Source organism: Eschrichtius robustus, chromosome 12 (assembly GCF_028021215.1).
Source record: "Eschrichtius robustus isolate mEscRob2 chromosome 12, mEscRob2.pri, whole genome shotgun sequence".
Taxonomy (NCBI): domain Eukaryota; kingdom Metazoa; phylum Chordata; class Mammalia; order Artiodactyla; family Eschrichtiidae; genus Eschrichtius; species Eschrichtius robustus.
This window is the reverse complement of record NC_090835.1, coordinates 92,296,241-92,312,141: the sequence shown is the minus strand read 5'-3', so window position 1 is coordinate 92,312,141 and position 15,901 is coordinate 92,296,241. Positions and strand designations below refer to the sequence as shown.

At 37.5% G+C, this 15,901-nt stretch overlaps 1 protein-coding gene across 4 annotated transcripts in view; it reads left to right on the top strand.

The window, feature by feature from the left end:
• Positions 1 to 15,901, top strand: part of CDKAL1 (CDK5 regulatory subunit associated protein 1 like 1) — a 650,586-nt gene that overhangs the window by 184,506 nt on the left and 450,179 nt on the right. For all 4 annotated transcript variants that reach the window (XM_068557565.1, XM_068557566.1, XM_068557568.1 and 1 more), the window contains one exon: positions 7,899 to 7,947. In XM_068557565.1, the coding sequence (XP_068413666.1) occupies positions 7,899 to 7,947 (49 nt within the window). The remainder of the gene's footprint in view (positions 1 to 7,898; positions 7,948 to 15,901) is intronic.

Here is a 15,901-nt window from a genome sequence, read left to right as displayed (position 1 = left end):
TGGTTTTAAAGTGTTGGTCTGATATTTCTTAATTAGAATGAAATGACAGGTTGCCCTAGTTTATTTATATACAATCAAAATTAAGAGAGCTAATGAGAGAGTTCCTCTGTATCTATGTTGCTGTGTATCTATAATTTATTAACCTTTGTTACTCCTCAAAGGATTTGAAGTGTCTTGGGATAAAATCAAGGGGTAGTAAAACCCCAGCCAGATTCATACAAGTATAAAAAGACTCACACCAAGTAATAGAGAAATGTGGATAAAGAGTGGTCTTTGCACATTTTTGATAGAATCAGCCTGAGTGATGCTACTGAGATTGTTCAGGTAACCCTCCGATCACTTCCTTTCTCAGGTGGAATGTAAAGTGTAACCGGCACCACATGAGCTACAAGGTCTCACATAGTCTTCCCTCCCTGATTATCTGACCCCATCTCCTACCACGATGGCCCTCATTCGCCATCACTTCTGTCTCTCAACCCCTGTATGTGCTCTTCCCCCTGGAGGTTCACGTTGGTGCTTCTGTGTTATGGTTCATGTCCCAGCATTAATGCTGCCTGTCCGGAGGTTGACCTGGACCACTGTAGCAAAATTGCCCTCTCCTCCTCCTCCAGCCACTCCCAGATTTTATTTTCTTCATAGCATCTATCATGATAGGAAGTGAACATTTTCAGTTGTTTACCTGTTTGTCTCCTCCAAATAGAATGTAAGGCCCATGAAGCAGGGACTTGATATTTTCACCATTAGATCCCCCGTTCCTAGAACAGTCATAGTACTTGGTTGGTGCTTAATAGATATTTGTCAAGTGAATGCATGCACAGCAGAGGTGATTGGTGGGTGAGCGTTTGGGGGAATAGTTGTTGCCTGGTTAACTTGAAAGTCCAAGTTCAGTTGGATATCATTTTGTGATCAGTTAGTAATGACCTCGGTGTGTAAAGGAAAAGGGAAGTTCACAAAACGTGCCCCTTATGTGCCATTCCTAGATAAGATATACTAAGACCACTTGGCTAGAATTTAGCAGGATACCTTCGTGCCTTAGTTCCCTCAGCCTAGGAAATAACAGTAAGTGTCTACTGCCGAGGGATGTTCTGAGGATTAAAAGTGATGGTGCGGGGCTTCCCTGGTGGCGCAGTGGTCGAGAATCTGCCTGCCAATGCAGGGGACATGGGTTCGAGCCCTGGTCTGGGAAGATCCCACATGCCGCGGAGCAACTAGGCCCGTGAGCCACAACTACTGAGCCTGCGCGTCTGGAGCCTGTGCTCCGCAACAAGAGAGGCCGCGATAGTGAGAGGCCCGCGCACCGCGATGAAGAGTGGCCCCCGCTTGCCGCAACTAGAGAAAGCCCTCGCACAGAAACGAAGACCCAACAACAGCCATAAATAAATAAATAAATAAATAAATAAAAGTGATGGTGCATGTGGTGTGTTAGCACGGAGCGTGGGACATGGTAATTGCTCAAGAAATGTTAACTATCATGCTGTTATTAGTAGTCTGGTTGCAACTTATCTAGTTGCTGGTTGTTCAGAAAAAAAGATACTTCAAGTGCATACTAAAGCTGAACTTCTGACTGCAGGACAGTATTAGCCTGTTCCCTGACTACACTTTTATTTTAGCCTAGTTGGCAAAATTGTGTTTGAGGTGTGTGTTAGTTTCCTAGGGCTTCCTTAACACGTCATCACCACAAACTGGGTGGCTGTCTTGGCCATACTCTAAACCTGCATTTTCCAGTGTGGTTGCCAAAAGCCACAGGTGAATATTTAAGTGAATTAAAATTAAAATTCAGTTCCTCAGTCACAGTTAGCTGTGTTTCAAGTACGCAGTAACTACATGTGGCTAGTGGCTACCATGTTGGAGAGCCCAGTGTGTAAACATTTACGTCCTTGTAGAAAGTTCTGTTGGATAGCACTGCTCGAAACAATTAGGAAACTTCAGAATAGCTCTTTTATTTGCTTTAGGTGGCTTTGTATAGGTTTGTTTCTTCAATATATGTTGAGTTATAAATTTGGAGTAGTTCATAATAGCTGAATAGAATATTTTTATGGGTTTCTTTTAAAAGTTCTGCAGCAGAATGACTCATTAATGTTATTTATGAATTGTTTATTCACCTACTCCTTTCTTCATTGTCAAGATCATATGGAGTCAGTGATAGAACATACCGCATGTCTTTTTTTTTCCTGTATAGTTATAACTAAGTGCCTGAAGGACACAAGATACCCTTTTATTTATTTTATTTGAATTATATGCCAGAGACCAAGCTCTTGTGTATTCAGGGCTACAATTTATAGTGTTAATTAAGAACAGCTTTCCTTTTCTTCCCAGAATGAATTCAATATATTCCTCATTACTGTATGTGAATCTTGAGTTTGTTCTCACTCAGGACTGCTTTTTCTTCTCTCCCTGCCTCCCACCCTGTTCTTTTTGCCTCCCAGCCTCTGCGTCTTCCATTTAATATCCCCTCCCCTGACTCTTCTCCCTCTTTCTTCACTGTCTCCTCTTCTTTCTTTTTTTCTCCCACCGCTTCCTCCAGTATCCTCTTTACTAGAAATGGAAGTGACACAACATTTTCTTTAAGGCATTTAGTGAACTTCCCCCCTGCTTTTTTGTAATCAAATGCTTTTTTCTCTTTTTCTTAAAGTTTGGTAGAGCCTTCCTTTTGAAGTCCTGGATTCCCCCCACACCACCCAGCGATTACTGATCAGGTGTAGGCAATATCTGTTTTTCTCCCTTAAAAGTGAATGTGATAATCAAGTACTTTTTCAAAGTCAGAGGATACATTTTCACCTTGATGCATTTCAGAACTGATGCATTCACGTCAATTCTGTGTGACCATTAGGGTAAAAGAAAATCTTCATCTCTTCAACACCCACACCCACGCACACACTTAAAAGTTTTATTTTGACATAATTTCACACTCACAGAAAAGTGGTGAAAATAAAGAATTAACCTATACCATTTACCCAGATTCCCCGCATGTTAATATTTTACCAAATTTACTTATTCTTTTTATATATAGACATTTTTCCTGATCCTTTTGAGAGCAAGATGTAAACCTGATGCCTCTTTACTTCTAAATATCCTTGTATTTAAAAAACAAGGCTATTCTCTTATATCACTATAGTCTAATTATAAAAACCAGGAATTTAACATTGCTAAAATACTATCAGTTAGTGTGCAGACCTTATTCAGATCTTGTTAATTGTTCCAATAATGTCCCTTATAGGAAAAGAAAAATCCCAGATCTAGACCCAAAGTTACATTCAGTTGTCAGGTCTCTTAAGTCTCCTTTAACTGGAACATTTCCTCAGTTTTTTCTTGAGTTTCATGACCTTGACATTAGAACATTTGACCACCCTCAACCTTTTTTTGGGGGATGGTGGCAGTAATAACAGCCCTTTTGAGATATAATTCAAACACCACACTATTCTCCCATTTAAATTGTGTACTTCAGTGGTTTTTAGTATATTCACAGAGTTATGCGACCATCACCACAATCAATTTTATAATATTTTCATCACTCCAAAAAGAAGCACAGTACTCCTTAGCAGTCCCTCTCATTTCTTTCGCCGCCCGTCCATGGATAATCACGAATCTACTTTGCCTCTGAAAATTTCCCTATTATGGTCATTTCATATGCGTGGAATCAGACAATATGTTGATTGATTTTTTCCTTTTTTCCTCTGGCCTCTATCCTTTAGCATAATGTTTTAACATTATTAATACTTCATTTCCCTTTATGGTTCAATGACACTTTGTTGTATGGTTATACCACCTTTTGTTTATCTATTCATCAGTAGATGGGACTTGGGTTGTTTCTACCTTCTGCATATTATGAATAATGCTGTGACTATTTGTGTACAAGTTTTGTCTGGGCATACGTTTGCATTTCTCTTGGGTATCCAACTAGGATTGGAATTGCTGGATCATATGGTTTAATGGTTTGAGGATCTGCCAGACTGGTTTCCAGAGCAGCAGCCCCATTTTATTGCATTCCCAGTAGCAAGGTGTGATGTGGGTTCCAATTTCTCCATATCCTTGCCCACACTTGTCACTGTCTGTCCTTTTGATTATAGCCATCCTAGTGGGTATGAAGTAGTATCTCATTATGGTAAAATATACATAACATAAAGTTTACTATCTTAATCAATTTTAAGTGTACAGTTCAGTGGTGTTAAATACGTTCACTCTGCTGTGGAACCATCACCAGCATCCATCTCCAGAACATTTTCATCTTTCCAAACTGAAAATCTATGCACGTTAAACAGTAACTGCCCACTTCCTCCATTGTGGTTTTGATTTGCGTGTATTGGTTGGTTAATGATGTTGAACATCTTTTCATGTGCTTATTGGCCATTTGTATATCTTTCTTGGAAAAGTGTCTAGTCAGATCTTTTGCCCATTTTTAAATGGCTTATTTGTCTTTTTATTGAGTTCAAGGAGCGCTTTATATATTCTAGATTCAGGTCTCTTATCAGGTATATGATTTGCAAAAATTTTCTCCCATTTTCTATGTTGTCTTGTTATTTTCCTAGTAGTGTCCTTTGATGTACCAAGAGGTTTTAATTTTGATGATGTTCAGTTTGCCTTTTTTATCACTCATTCTTTTGATGTAATAGTAAGAAACTATTGTCTAATACAAGATTCATCTAGATTTATGGCTTTGTTTTCTTCTAAGAATTTTATAGTTTTAGCTTACCTCCAACTTTTTAACCTTTTAACTCCTCCCTCCACATGTTATTCTGACTTTTCTCCAGGGTGCCTGCTTCTTATTCGGTCCATGTGCTACAAGACTGGGTGCAATACTCCCTTTGAACTGTGATGTCTCCAACTGCATAGGAAAGCATTTTTGTTTTGGTTCCATTATTGAATTATTTCATATTGTACTTCTTTTATTATGTCTTTTCCTCAACTGATATGTTGGTCATTCACCTACATTCACTGGGAAATTTGATCAACTCTTCCTTCCTTATCCTACCTATATTTCTAATATCGTGGGCAATCTGAGTGTCCATATGGAATGTCTCACCAACACTCTAACCTTACTTCCTTACTTCGCAACTCCAGTGGTTATCACCTTTATCAAACTCTTTCAGCAAATTGTTCTCATGACTAGATCTTGGACCTTGCTGTTCTTCAAAAATACTAAATGCCTGTATCTGTACTCTGTTATAACCTCCTATTCTCTTTTCTCCTTTATCTCTCTCCATCCTCGCTCCTCTTTCCCACCCTCCCTTTCCTTTCTTCCTTCCTTCCTTCCTTCAACCCCCAGCCGCTTTATTTCTCCTTTCTGGCTCTGCTTCTTTCTCTATCTAACCTATACTTAAAGTTTCATGTTATCCAGCAGAGATAGTTTCCTTTTTTCCGTATCCTTCACATCTGTCCTGTAAATCTCTGTGCTATTTCCCCAGCCTTTTGAACCTTCCTGGCACTTGTTAGATGTTTAACAAATGATGAGTGAATGAATGAATGATGGAATGAACAAACCTTGGGTCAATCCATTTAACTGTTTGGTTCCTACATAAGATCTGCTGGGCCCTGAGGAAAATGACAGCTATACATGGAGTCATTGTTAAAAGTTCATGGTATCTAATTTCAACTGGTATCTCAATACCGTAGCAATTTTTATGTGTTTCTAGTCTTCTCTCTCTCTCTCTCTTTTTTTTTTTTAACCAGGTATTAAACTTTTAACAGGTATTTTAAGCATCCACTCTGTTCTTATTTAACAGTATGCTTTCTCACTCATGGCAGATGAACTTGCTTCTTATTTCACTGAGAAAATTGAGGCCAACAGATGGGAATCTTGTTTTATATCCTCTTTGACTTCTACAAGAGTAATAACATCTGTTTTCAGGCTTCCCTCCTAACCCCTTGTTTCAGAAGATGACTTGGCCCCTCTCCCATTCTGGCTTGTGTCTCTACTACCTGTGTTTTGGATCTTACCCTCTCTACTTCCTGAAGGACCTAGCTCCGTCAATTATTTCTTCTGTCTTCAATTCCTTTTTATCTATGGCCTTTCTCTCCTCAGCATGTAAACTTTAAAAAAGAAAGGAAAGAAAGAATTAAATATACTAACACATGTATATTCAATTTTTTTTTTTTTTTTTAGCTATCAGGAGTCCTCTTTCTCTTTTTTCTACCCAGCTTTTTGTAAGAGTTGTCTGTATGAGCTGTCACCATTTTCTTATTTATGATTCATTACTACTGAACTGGGTTCATTGACCCTCTTATTGTTAAATGAGGTATACCCATTTTAGTCTTTATGTTACTTGTTATCTCTGAAGCATTTGACACTGTTGGCTACTTCTTCCTCTTTGAACTCTCTATTATCCTGGGTTTGATCACATTCTATAAGGAAGCCATGTGGATTCTCTTAATAAAACTGGAACTTAATGGTTCCAGTGGTTCTAGGTGGACACATCCATCTCCAGTTAGGTAGGTTTGTTTAGGACTAAAGATCTAACTTTCTCTGAGATTTACTTTGCCTTTGACAATTTCTCAATAATTATTGTTACTACTACCATCATGCTGGGCCGAGTGGTCACAGGCAGAGCTGGATTCAAGTGTGTTCTCTCAAGTCTTCCCTTATTTCCTGTAAGGCACTGAGGCCAAAAGAATATTTCAAAGAGATGTGACATTGCATTTTAAATAAAGTGTTTTTAAAAGGTTCTTCTTGTCTCAGTTGAGTTCATTGCAACATCATTGTATAATAATGAACGATTAGGAGTAACAAAAATGCTCATCAGTAGGGGAATTCATCACTACTGAACTGTATGAATGCATTATGTTATATCCATATGTGAGAGAGTAGGCAGCTAGTAAAATGAATGAAGTAGACCTAGATGTATTGATGATGTATAGAAAAAAAATCAAGTGGAGGTCTGTTATTTTATCTGTCATCTGTCTATCTGTCTCATAATTTGTTACGGAAGAAAACGCTACAGAACAGAATTATGTGTAAATGTTTAACACTTGGTATCTACTCATCAAACCGTTATGAGTGATTTTGTCTGAGGAGCGGAAATGGAGGGTGTTATGAGTTACTTTATTTCCTTTTTATATTTATATTTTGTGATAAAACAATAATGATTCTGAGGATTTTAAATGTAGAAGAAATACCAGCTTATGACCTTTTCTTACCTGTCTTGCTCTCCTTCCTCTAGCTTCTTGGGCTACAATCTTTGCTTTTTTCATTTTCCTTCCAAACTGTAGCCACTCTAACTGAATCCCCTTAGTGGGCTTCTCCTATCTGAATCTTGTTTATCCCTCAAGAGTCATCTCTGGTTCCCTGAGAAGCATTGCTGGATTACTCAGACATGTTTTATTATCTTCCCTTTGTGTTCCCATGGTACCCTGGGAAATCTTCCTTAGTCACTTGTGTCTAGGGCAGGAGCTGTTATTTGGTTTTGTATTCCACGGACCTGAGCGGGGTACCCAGCACATGGTAGAAATTCATTAAAAAGGGTTTCAGTGTTAAAATAATAAAGCATAAAATTTGGAGTAGGTCTTCTTAATACCAGCATATGTCCTTTTGTGTAGGTTGTCATATTATGCTATTTTCCTTGAAGCTCTGTGTGAAGATACATGTTTTAATTAAACTGCAATTTATATCTCAGGATGTGTTGAGTTTATGTTGATAGGCTATCCTAATAGAACTCCAGGCAGTTTATTTAAATGTAATATTATTTCTTCAATAATTGGAGGACAGGAGAGTGATAATTTCATACTTCATTGTAACACAAAACAATACGGAGTATTTCTTATAATATCTCCAAATGCATTAATTAAAGAAAACTTGCATTTGTGTGCTTCGAAATGTGTTATGTTGACTCAAGCAGAAGGATAAACAAAAATTGCTGTTTCTTCTGCATGTAAATTGCTTGTCTAACAGTTTGTTTTCTTTTTAGGTTCAACAGATAGATCGTGTGGTAGAAGTTGTGGAGGAAACAATTAAAGGTAATTGTTGAAAGTCAGATAAGCACATGTATATATTATTTGAACTGTATTATAAAATACTACTTAGTTAACATTGTTAAGCATTTTTATGAAAGTTATTTGTTGGACAAAAATCATAAAATTTTGTCCTTGACTGCTTTGTGCATTGACCAATCCAATAGAGGAGGCATATATTTGGTTGGCTTATAAATGTCAGGTATAGTCTTTTTAAAAAATCTTATTTTTATTTTAGTGTAAAATAGATTTAATTTGAACCTCAGATCAGGAAGACAGAATTTAATTTTAAAATAAGGAAACAGCTTTATTTTCAGTTTTATTGAGATATAATTGACATTATTTGCTTGTTTTTATATCACGTAATTAGTTGTAGTTATCCCTTCTGAAAGTACTTTAAAAGTAGTATTCAATTTTGATTCCTCCTCTATGTATGATTTTTGTAGTTACAGAAAATAGAATTATGCTTTGATTGTTTTATTAGCCAGTGTTCTTTGAAACCACTGAGGAGTAAACCATTCTTAATTCTGTGGATTAATTTGTAAATATAGTCTACTTTAAGTGAATTGAGGTTCTCACTTAAAATTTTAACCATTTTTTTTAATAAATGGGAATTTGTGTTTTAAAAAAAACAGTCTACTTCCATCAAATTGAGATTTTTAACCACATACTTTTCCTTCTGGCTTGTATTTACTACCTTCCACATGCTGTTATTCATTAATTTTGAGTCTTTAATTTATTAGGTGACCACAGAATATGAGAATTTTAGACTATACCTTAGTCTTCCTTGAAATCCTGAAATAAAATGAAATATCACGATTAAAAATTTGTAGCAGTGATAACTTTGAATTTTTTTTTCAAACTATACCTCAACCCCATCTTGTAAGGTCTAGAAGTATCATTACTAACATTTATTGTGCACTTACAGTGTGACAGGCACTATGCTAAGCATGGAGTAAGTCATTGAATTTTACAACAGTACTGTGAAGTACAGTGGGTACCCCTGTTTTCCTCATTTTTTAGAAGAGGAAGTTGCGACATAGGGGCACACAGGTAGTAAGTGGCATAGTTGGAATCTGAGTCTAGGCAGTCTGATTCCGATGCCTGTGCTCTTAAATTTGACACTACGTTCATACTATACCATGACTGCTGTGCTCTCTCCTAGTTGAGAATCACTGCCTTAACGGTTCAGTTGAGCTTCTTAAAGCAGTGCTTCAGGATGCTTGAGGGTATTGTTGCTTGAGTACCAGGCATATGCTAGCCACTGAATATTTTTAAAAAACTGAATGACAGTAAAGATCATACAGGAGAAAATCTAGGTGACCATAGGCATGGCAATTACTTTTTCGATGTAACACGAAGGCATGATCTGTGAAAGAAATAATTGATGAGCTGGACCTCATTAAAATGAAAAACTTCTGCTATGCAAAAGACAGTATCAAGAAAATGGGAAGACAAGTCACAGGCTGGAAGAAAATATTTGCAAAAGACATACCTGATGAAGAACTGTAATCTAAAATACACAAATAACTCTCAAAACCCAACAACAGGAAAATAAGCAACCTGATTAAAAAATGGGCCAATGACCTTATCAGAAACCTCACCAAAGAAGATACACAGATGGAAAATAAGCATATGAAAAGATGCTCCACATCATATGTCATCAGGGATGACACCAACCAGCCTGTTTCCTCCAAGAGTTAACTCATTAATACAAATTCAGATTTGCTTGAAAGGGGCTTATTATGAATAACAAAAGATGCTCCTCTCACCCTATCACTCAGGAAATCATAAGAGTTTTAGGAGATCTGTATCAAGAACCGGGGATGGTGACCAAATATGTATTTCTTATATCACAGTATCACAGAAGGCCTATCACCTCCAGTTTGGGTTAATTAGGGATAGCATCGCACTGAAGAGTTTTGCTTAAGTGGGTTTATTGGAGAGACTGTAGTTGGGTTTAATTGTGATAGTCTACAGCAAGAGATGAGTTGAAGATGAAGTTGCTGTGGATGTTCACTGGCAGGTTGGTTTGAGGGTGAGAAGATTGATGAATTAAGTCTTAGTAATACAACAGGAGAATTTCAGAGATGGGAGAAATAATTTTGTTAGGTGCCCTTAGTTTGCAGATGAGGAAGCTGATCCAGGAAGGGGTTAAGGGACTCATCTGAGATCTTCTTGTTAATGGAGATCTGGGCCTGTCACTGAAACGTCCGTTCTTCACTTTCTATTTCTACTGCCAAGACTTACAGGACAGCACAAGTTAGTGAAATAATGTGGTCCTTGTAACAGTTAACTACTTGTTGGTTGTTTTTCAGTAAGTTACTTTTCTGAGACTCAGTTTAAAATGGAGAGGATTAAATGGAGAAGACTTTTGAGATACCTGGGATGCACTAGGGGAAAACTCATGTTAATGTTTATTTCTTACTACCCCCTTAATACTTAGGGTGCAGGAATAATCTAACTGACCTTCGATTGCAGTCGTGCTCCTTTCAATCAGACTGTATATACGGCTGTCATTTTCTGGGAATATCTCACTCTCCTGTATGTGTACCTTCAGTGGTTGCCTGTTACCTACCAAATTAACTTGTGACTTCTACCTCATTCTACCACTTCCACTTTTTCTTCCATTAATTCTGTACGTACACCTTTTGCTCCAGTCAGCTGTACTGTTTGATATGTCTTGTATATTATTTGCAATTTGCTTCACATACATCTTAGGATCTTACATAGAGGTGGATAAGTTCTGTTTCCCTCCAGATCCATTCCCCACCCTTCCCCACCTTGGTGTGTGTCCCTGGAGGCAGACCTGTGTGGACTGCATCGGTAGGATCCTTGCTACCTGGCATCTAGTTGGATTTCTGCAGTTAGAGGTTGGGGCTGTGACTAGAGTGTGAAATGGGAGGATTCGTTCCCCTCTCTCACTCCCTTCTTCCCTGCCCATCCTAACCTGAAGGTCACAGCTCCTGTCAGGTGGCCCTCTCTATTCATCTGTTTCTCCGGGTTCCTGTAACTCTTCCTTTCCTTTGCTTTTTCAGGCCCAGGGGTGAAAACACACCCCATTGTTGCTAGCCTGAGAAGATTGCATTGTCTCTTGTTGGTTTTCCTAACCTTGCCAAACTTTAGTAAATAGTCCCTTTATTAAAATCTCTTCAGTTATGCAGTGTGCCATCTGCTTTGCTGGGACCCTGATTGATAAATGCTCCATGGAGGAGAAGGCTCTGCCCAGGAGGGCCAGATGGAATACAGCCTGACTGGAGGATTCTGCTATAACTATCTTGTTTCCACATTTGATTCCTGTTGGGCTGTCTTCATATGTCTTCCTTGAAGGGGGTTTGGACACACAGCCTCTGCCACAGCCTGTTTGCATTCTTCTTGTGGTATACAAAGTAGTATTTTTAAAAAATGTATTAATAAGATACATTGGTGATAAAAAACATTTAAATCTATTGTAATTACAAGAAAACCAAACAAAGCATATTCCCTTTGTATCTGTCTTGGTTGGAGCAAACTGGAGAATTTAAGATATGCTGAATGAGTTCTCACTGTTTAACACTAGTGGCCTGAAAATTCCATCCATTTATAGCATTTGCTTTAGGAGACACCCTATTATAACGACTTTAGGATTTTCTTTTGTATCATCTTGATAGTTGAACAAGATATGTAACTAAAGCTAAGGGAAGAAGTACAATATTTAAAGGATTTACATTTCTTTCTTTTTTTTTTTTTTTTAGCATCTTTATTGGAGTATAATTGCTTTACAGTGGTGTGTAAGTTTCTGCTTTATAACAAAGGGAATCGGTTATATATATACATATATCCCCATATCTCTTCCCTGTTGTATTTCCCTCCCTCCCACCCTCCCTATCCCGCCCCTTTAGGTGGTCACAAAACACCGAGCTGATTTCCCTGTACTATGCAGCTGCTTCCTACTAGCTATCTATTTTACATTTGGTAGTGTATATATATATGTCCATGCCACTCTCTCACTTCGTCCCAGCTTACCCTTCCCCCTCCCGTATCCTCAAGTCCATTCTCTAGTAGATCTGCGTCTTTATTCCCGTCTTGCCCCTAGGTTCTTCATGACCATTTTTATTGTTTGTTTTTTAGATTCTATATATATGTGTTAGCATATGGTATTTGTTTTTCTCTTTCTGACTTACTTCACTCTGTATGACAGACTCTAGGTCCATCCACCTCACTACAAATAACTCAATTTCATTTCTTTTTATGGCTGAGTAATGTTCCATTGTATACATGTGCCGCATCTTCTTTATCCACTCATCTGTTGATGGACACTTAGGTTGCTTCCATGTCCTGGCTATTGTAAATAGAGCTGCAATGAACATTGTGGTACATGACTCTTTTTAAAGTATGGTTTTCTCAGAGTATATGCCCAGTAGTGGGATTGCTGGGTCGTTTGGTAGTTCTTTTTTTAGGTTTTTAAGGAACCTCCATACTGTTCTCCATAGTGGCTACATCAATTTACATTCCCACCAACATTGCAAGAGGGTTCCCTTTTCTCCACACCCTCTCCAGCATTTATTGTCTGTAGATTTTTTGATGATGGCCATTCTGACCAGTGTGAGATGATATCTCATTGTAGTTTTGATTTGCATTTCTCTAATGATTAATGATGTTGAGCATTCGTTCATGTGTTTGTTGGCAATCTGTATATCTTCTTTGGAGAAATGTCTATTTACGTCTTCTGCCCATTTTTGGGTTCGGTTGTTTGTTTTTTTGATATTGAGCTGCATGAGCTGCTTGTAAATTTTGGAGATTAATCCTTTGTCAGTTGCTTCATTTGCAAATATTTTCTCCCATTCTGAGGGTTGTCTTTTCGTCTTATTTATGGTTTCCTTTGCTGTGCAAAAGCTTTTAAGTTTCATTAGGTCCCATTTGTTTATTTTTGTTTTTATTTCCATTTCTGTAGGAGGTGGGTCAAAAGGATCTTGCTGTGATTGATGTCATAGAGTGTTCTGCCTATGTTGTCCTCTAAGAGTTTGATAGTGTCTGGCTTTACTTACATTTAGGTCTTTAATCCATTTTGAGTTTACTTTTGTGTATGGTGTTAGGGAGTGTTCTAATTTCATTCTTTTACATGTAGCTGTCCAGTTTTCCCAGCACCACTTATTGAAGAGGCTCTCTTTTCTCCATTGTATATTCTTGCCTCCTTTATCAAAAATAAGGTGACCATATGTGCGTGGGTTTGTCTCTGGGCTTTCTATCCTGTTCCATTGATCTATATTTCTGTTTTTGTGCCAGTACCATATTGTCTTGATTACTGTAGCTTTGTAGTATAATCTGAAGTCAGGGAGCCTGATTCCTCCAGCTCTGTTTTTCTTTCTCAAGATTGCTTTGGCTACTCGGGGTCTTTTGTGTTTTCATACCAGTTGTGAAATTTTTTGTTCTCGTTCTGTGAAAAATGCCGTGGTAGTTTGATAGGGATTGCATTGAATCTGTAGATTGCTTTGGGTGGTATAGTCATTTTCACAATGTTGATTCTTCCAATCCAAGAGCATGGTATATTTCTCCATCTGTTTGGATCATCTTTAATTTCTTTCATCAGTGCCTTATAATTTTCTGCATACAGGTCTTTTGTCTCTGTAGGTAGGTTTATTCCTAGATATATTATTCATTGTGTTGCAGTGGTAAATGGGAGTGTTTCCTTAATTTCACTTTCAGATTTTTCGTCATTAGTGTTTGGAAATGCAAGAGATTTCTGTGCATTAATTTTGTATCCTGCTACTTTACCAAATTCATTGATTAGCTCTAGTAGTTTTCTGGTAGCATCTTTAGGATACTCTGTGTATAGTATCATGTCATCTGCAGACAGTCACAGCTTTACTTCTTCTCTTCCGATTTGGATTCCTTTTATTTCTTTTTCTTCTCTGATTGCTGTGGCTAAAACTTCCAAAACAGTGTTGAATAATAGTGGTGAGAGTGGGCAACCTTGTCTTGTTCCTGATCTTAGTGGAAATGGTTTCAGTGTTTCACCATTGAGGACCATGTTGGCTGTGGGTTTGTCATATACGGCCTTTATTATGTTGAGGAAAGTTCCCTCTATGCCTACTTTCTGGAGGGTTTTTATCATAAATGGGTGTTGAATTTTGTCAAAAGCTTTCTCTGCATCTATTGAGATGATCATATGGTTTTTCTCCTTCAATTTGTTAATATGGTGTATCACACTGATTGATTTGCATATATTGAAGAATCCTTGCATTCCTGGGATAAACCCCACTTGATCCTGGTGTATGATCCTTTTAATGTGCTGTTGGATTCTGTTTGCTAGTATTTTGTTGAGGAATTTTGCATCAATGTTCGTCAGTGATATTGGCCTGTAGTTTTCTTTCTTTGTGACATCTTTGTCTGGTTTTGGTATCAGGGTGATGGTGGCCTCGTTGAATGAGTTTGGGAGTGTTCCTTCATTTGCTATATTTTGGAAGAGTTTGAGAAGGATAGATGTTAGCTCTTCTCCAAATGTTTGATAGAATTCGCCTGTGAAGCCATCTGGCCCTTGGCTTTTGTTTGTTGGAAGATTTTTAATCGCAGTGTCAGTTTCAGTGCTTGTGATTGGTCTGTTCATATTTTCTACTTCTTCCTGGTTCAGTCTCGGAAGGTCGTGCATTTCTAAGAATTTGTCCATTTCTTCCAGATGGTCCATTTTATTGCCATATAGTTGCTTGTAGTAATCTCTCATGATCCTTTGTATTTCTGCAGTGTCCGTTGTTACTTCTCCTTTTTCATTTCTAATTCTATTGATTTGCGTCTTCTCTCTTTTTTCCTTGATGAGTCTGGCTAATGGTTTATCAATTTTGTTTATCTTCTCAAAGAACCAGCTTTTAGTTTTATTGATCTTTGCTATTGTTTCCTGCATTTCTTTTTCATTTATTTCTGATCTGATCTTTATGATTTCTTTCCTTCTGGTAACTTTGGGGTTTTTTTGTTCTTCTTTGTCTAATTGCTTTAGGTGTAAGGTTAGGTTGTTTATTTGAGCTGTTTCTTGTTTCTTAAGGTAGGATTGTATTGCTATAAGCTTCCCTCTTAGAACTGCTTTTGCTGCATCCCATAGGTTTTGGGTCATCGTGTTTTCATTGTCGTTTGTTTCTAGGTTGTTTTTGATTTCCTCTTTGATTTCTTCAGTGATCTCTTGGTTATTAAGTAGTGTATTGTTTAGCCTCCATGTGTTTGTATTTTTTACAGATTTTTTCCCATGATTGATATCTAGTCTCATAGCATTGTGGTTAGAAAAGATACTTGATATGATTTCAATTTTCTTAAATTTACCAAGGCTTGATTTGTGACCCAAGATATGATCTATCCTGGAGAATGTTCCATGAGCACTTGAGAAGAATGTGTATTCTGTTGTTTTTGGATAGAATGTCCTATAAATATCAATTAGGTCCATCTTGTTGAATGTATCATTTAAAGCTTGTGTTTTCTTATTTATTTTCATTTTGGATGATCTGTCCATTGGTGAAAGTGGGGTGTTAAAGTCCCCTACTATGATTGTGTTACTATCGATTTCCCCTTTTATGGCTGTTAGCATTTGCCTTATGTATTAAGGTGCTCCTATGTTGGGTGCATAAATATTTACAATTGTTATATCTTCTTCTTGGACTGATCCCTTGATCATTACGTAGTGTCCTTCTTTGTCTCTTGTAGTAGACTTTGTTTTAAAGTCTATTTTGTCTCATACGAGAATTGCTACTCCAGCTTTCTTTTGATTTCCATTTGCATGGAATATCTTTTTCCATCCCCTCACTTTCAGTCTGTATGTGTCCCTAGGTCTGAAGCGGGTCTCTTGTAGACAGCATATATACGGGTCTTGTTTTTGTATCCATTCAGCCAGTCTGTGTCTCTTGGTTGGAGCATGTATTCCATTTACATTTAAGGTAATTATTTATATGTATGTTCCTATTACCATTTTCTTAATTGTTTTGGGTTTGTTATTGTCAGT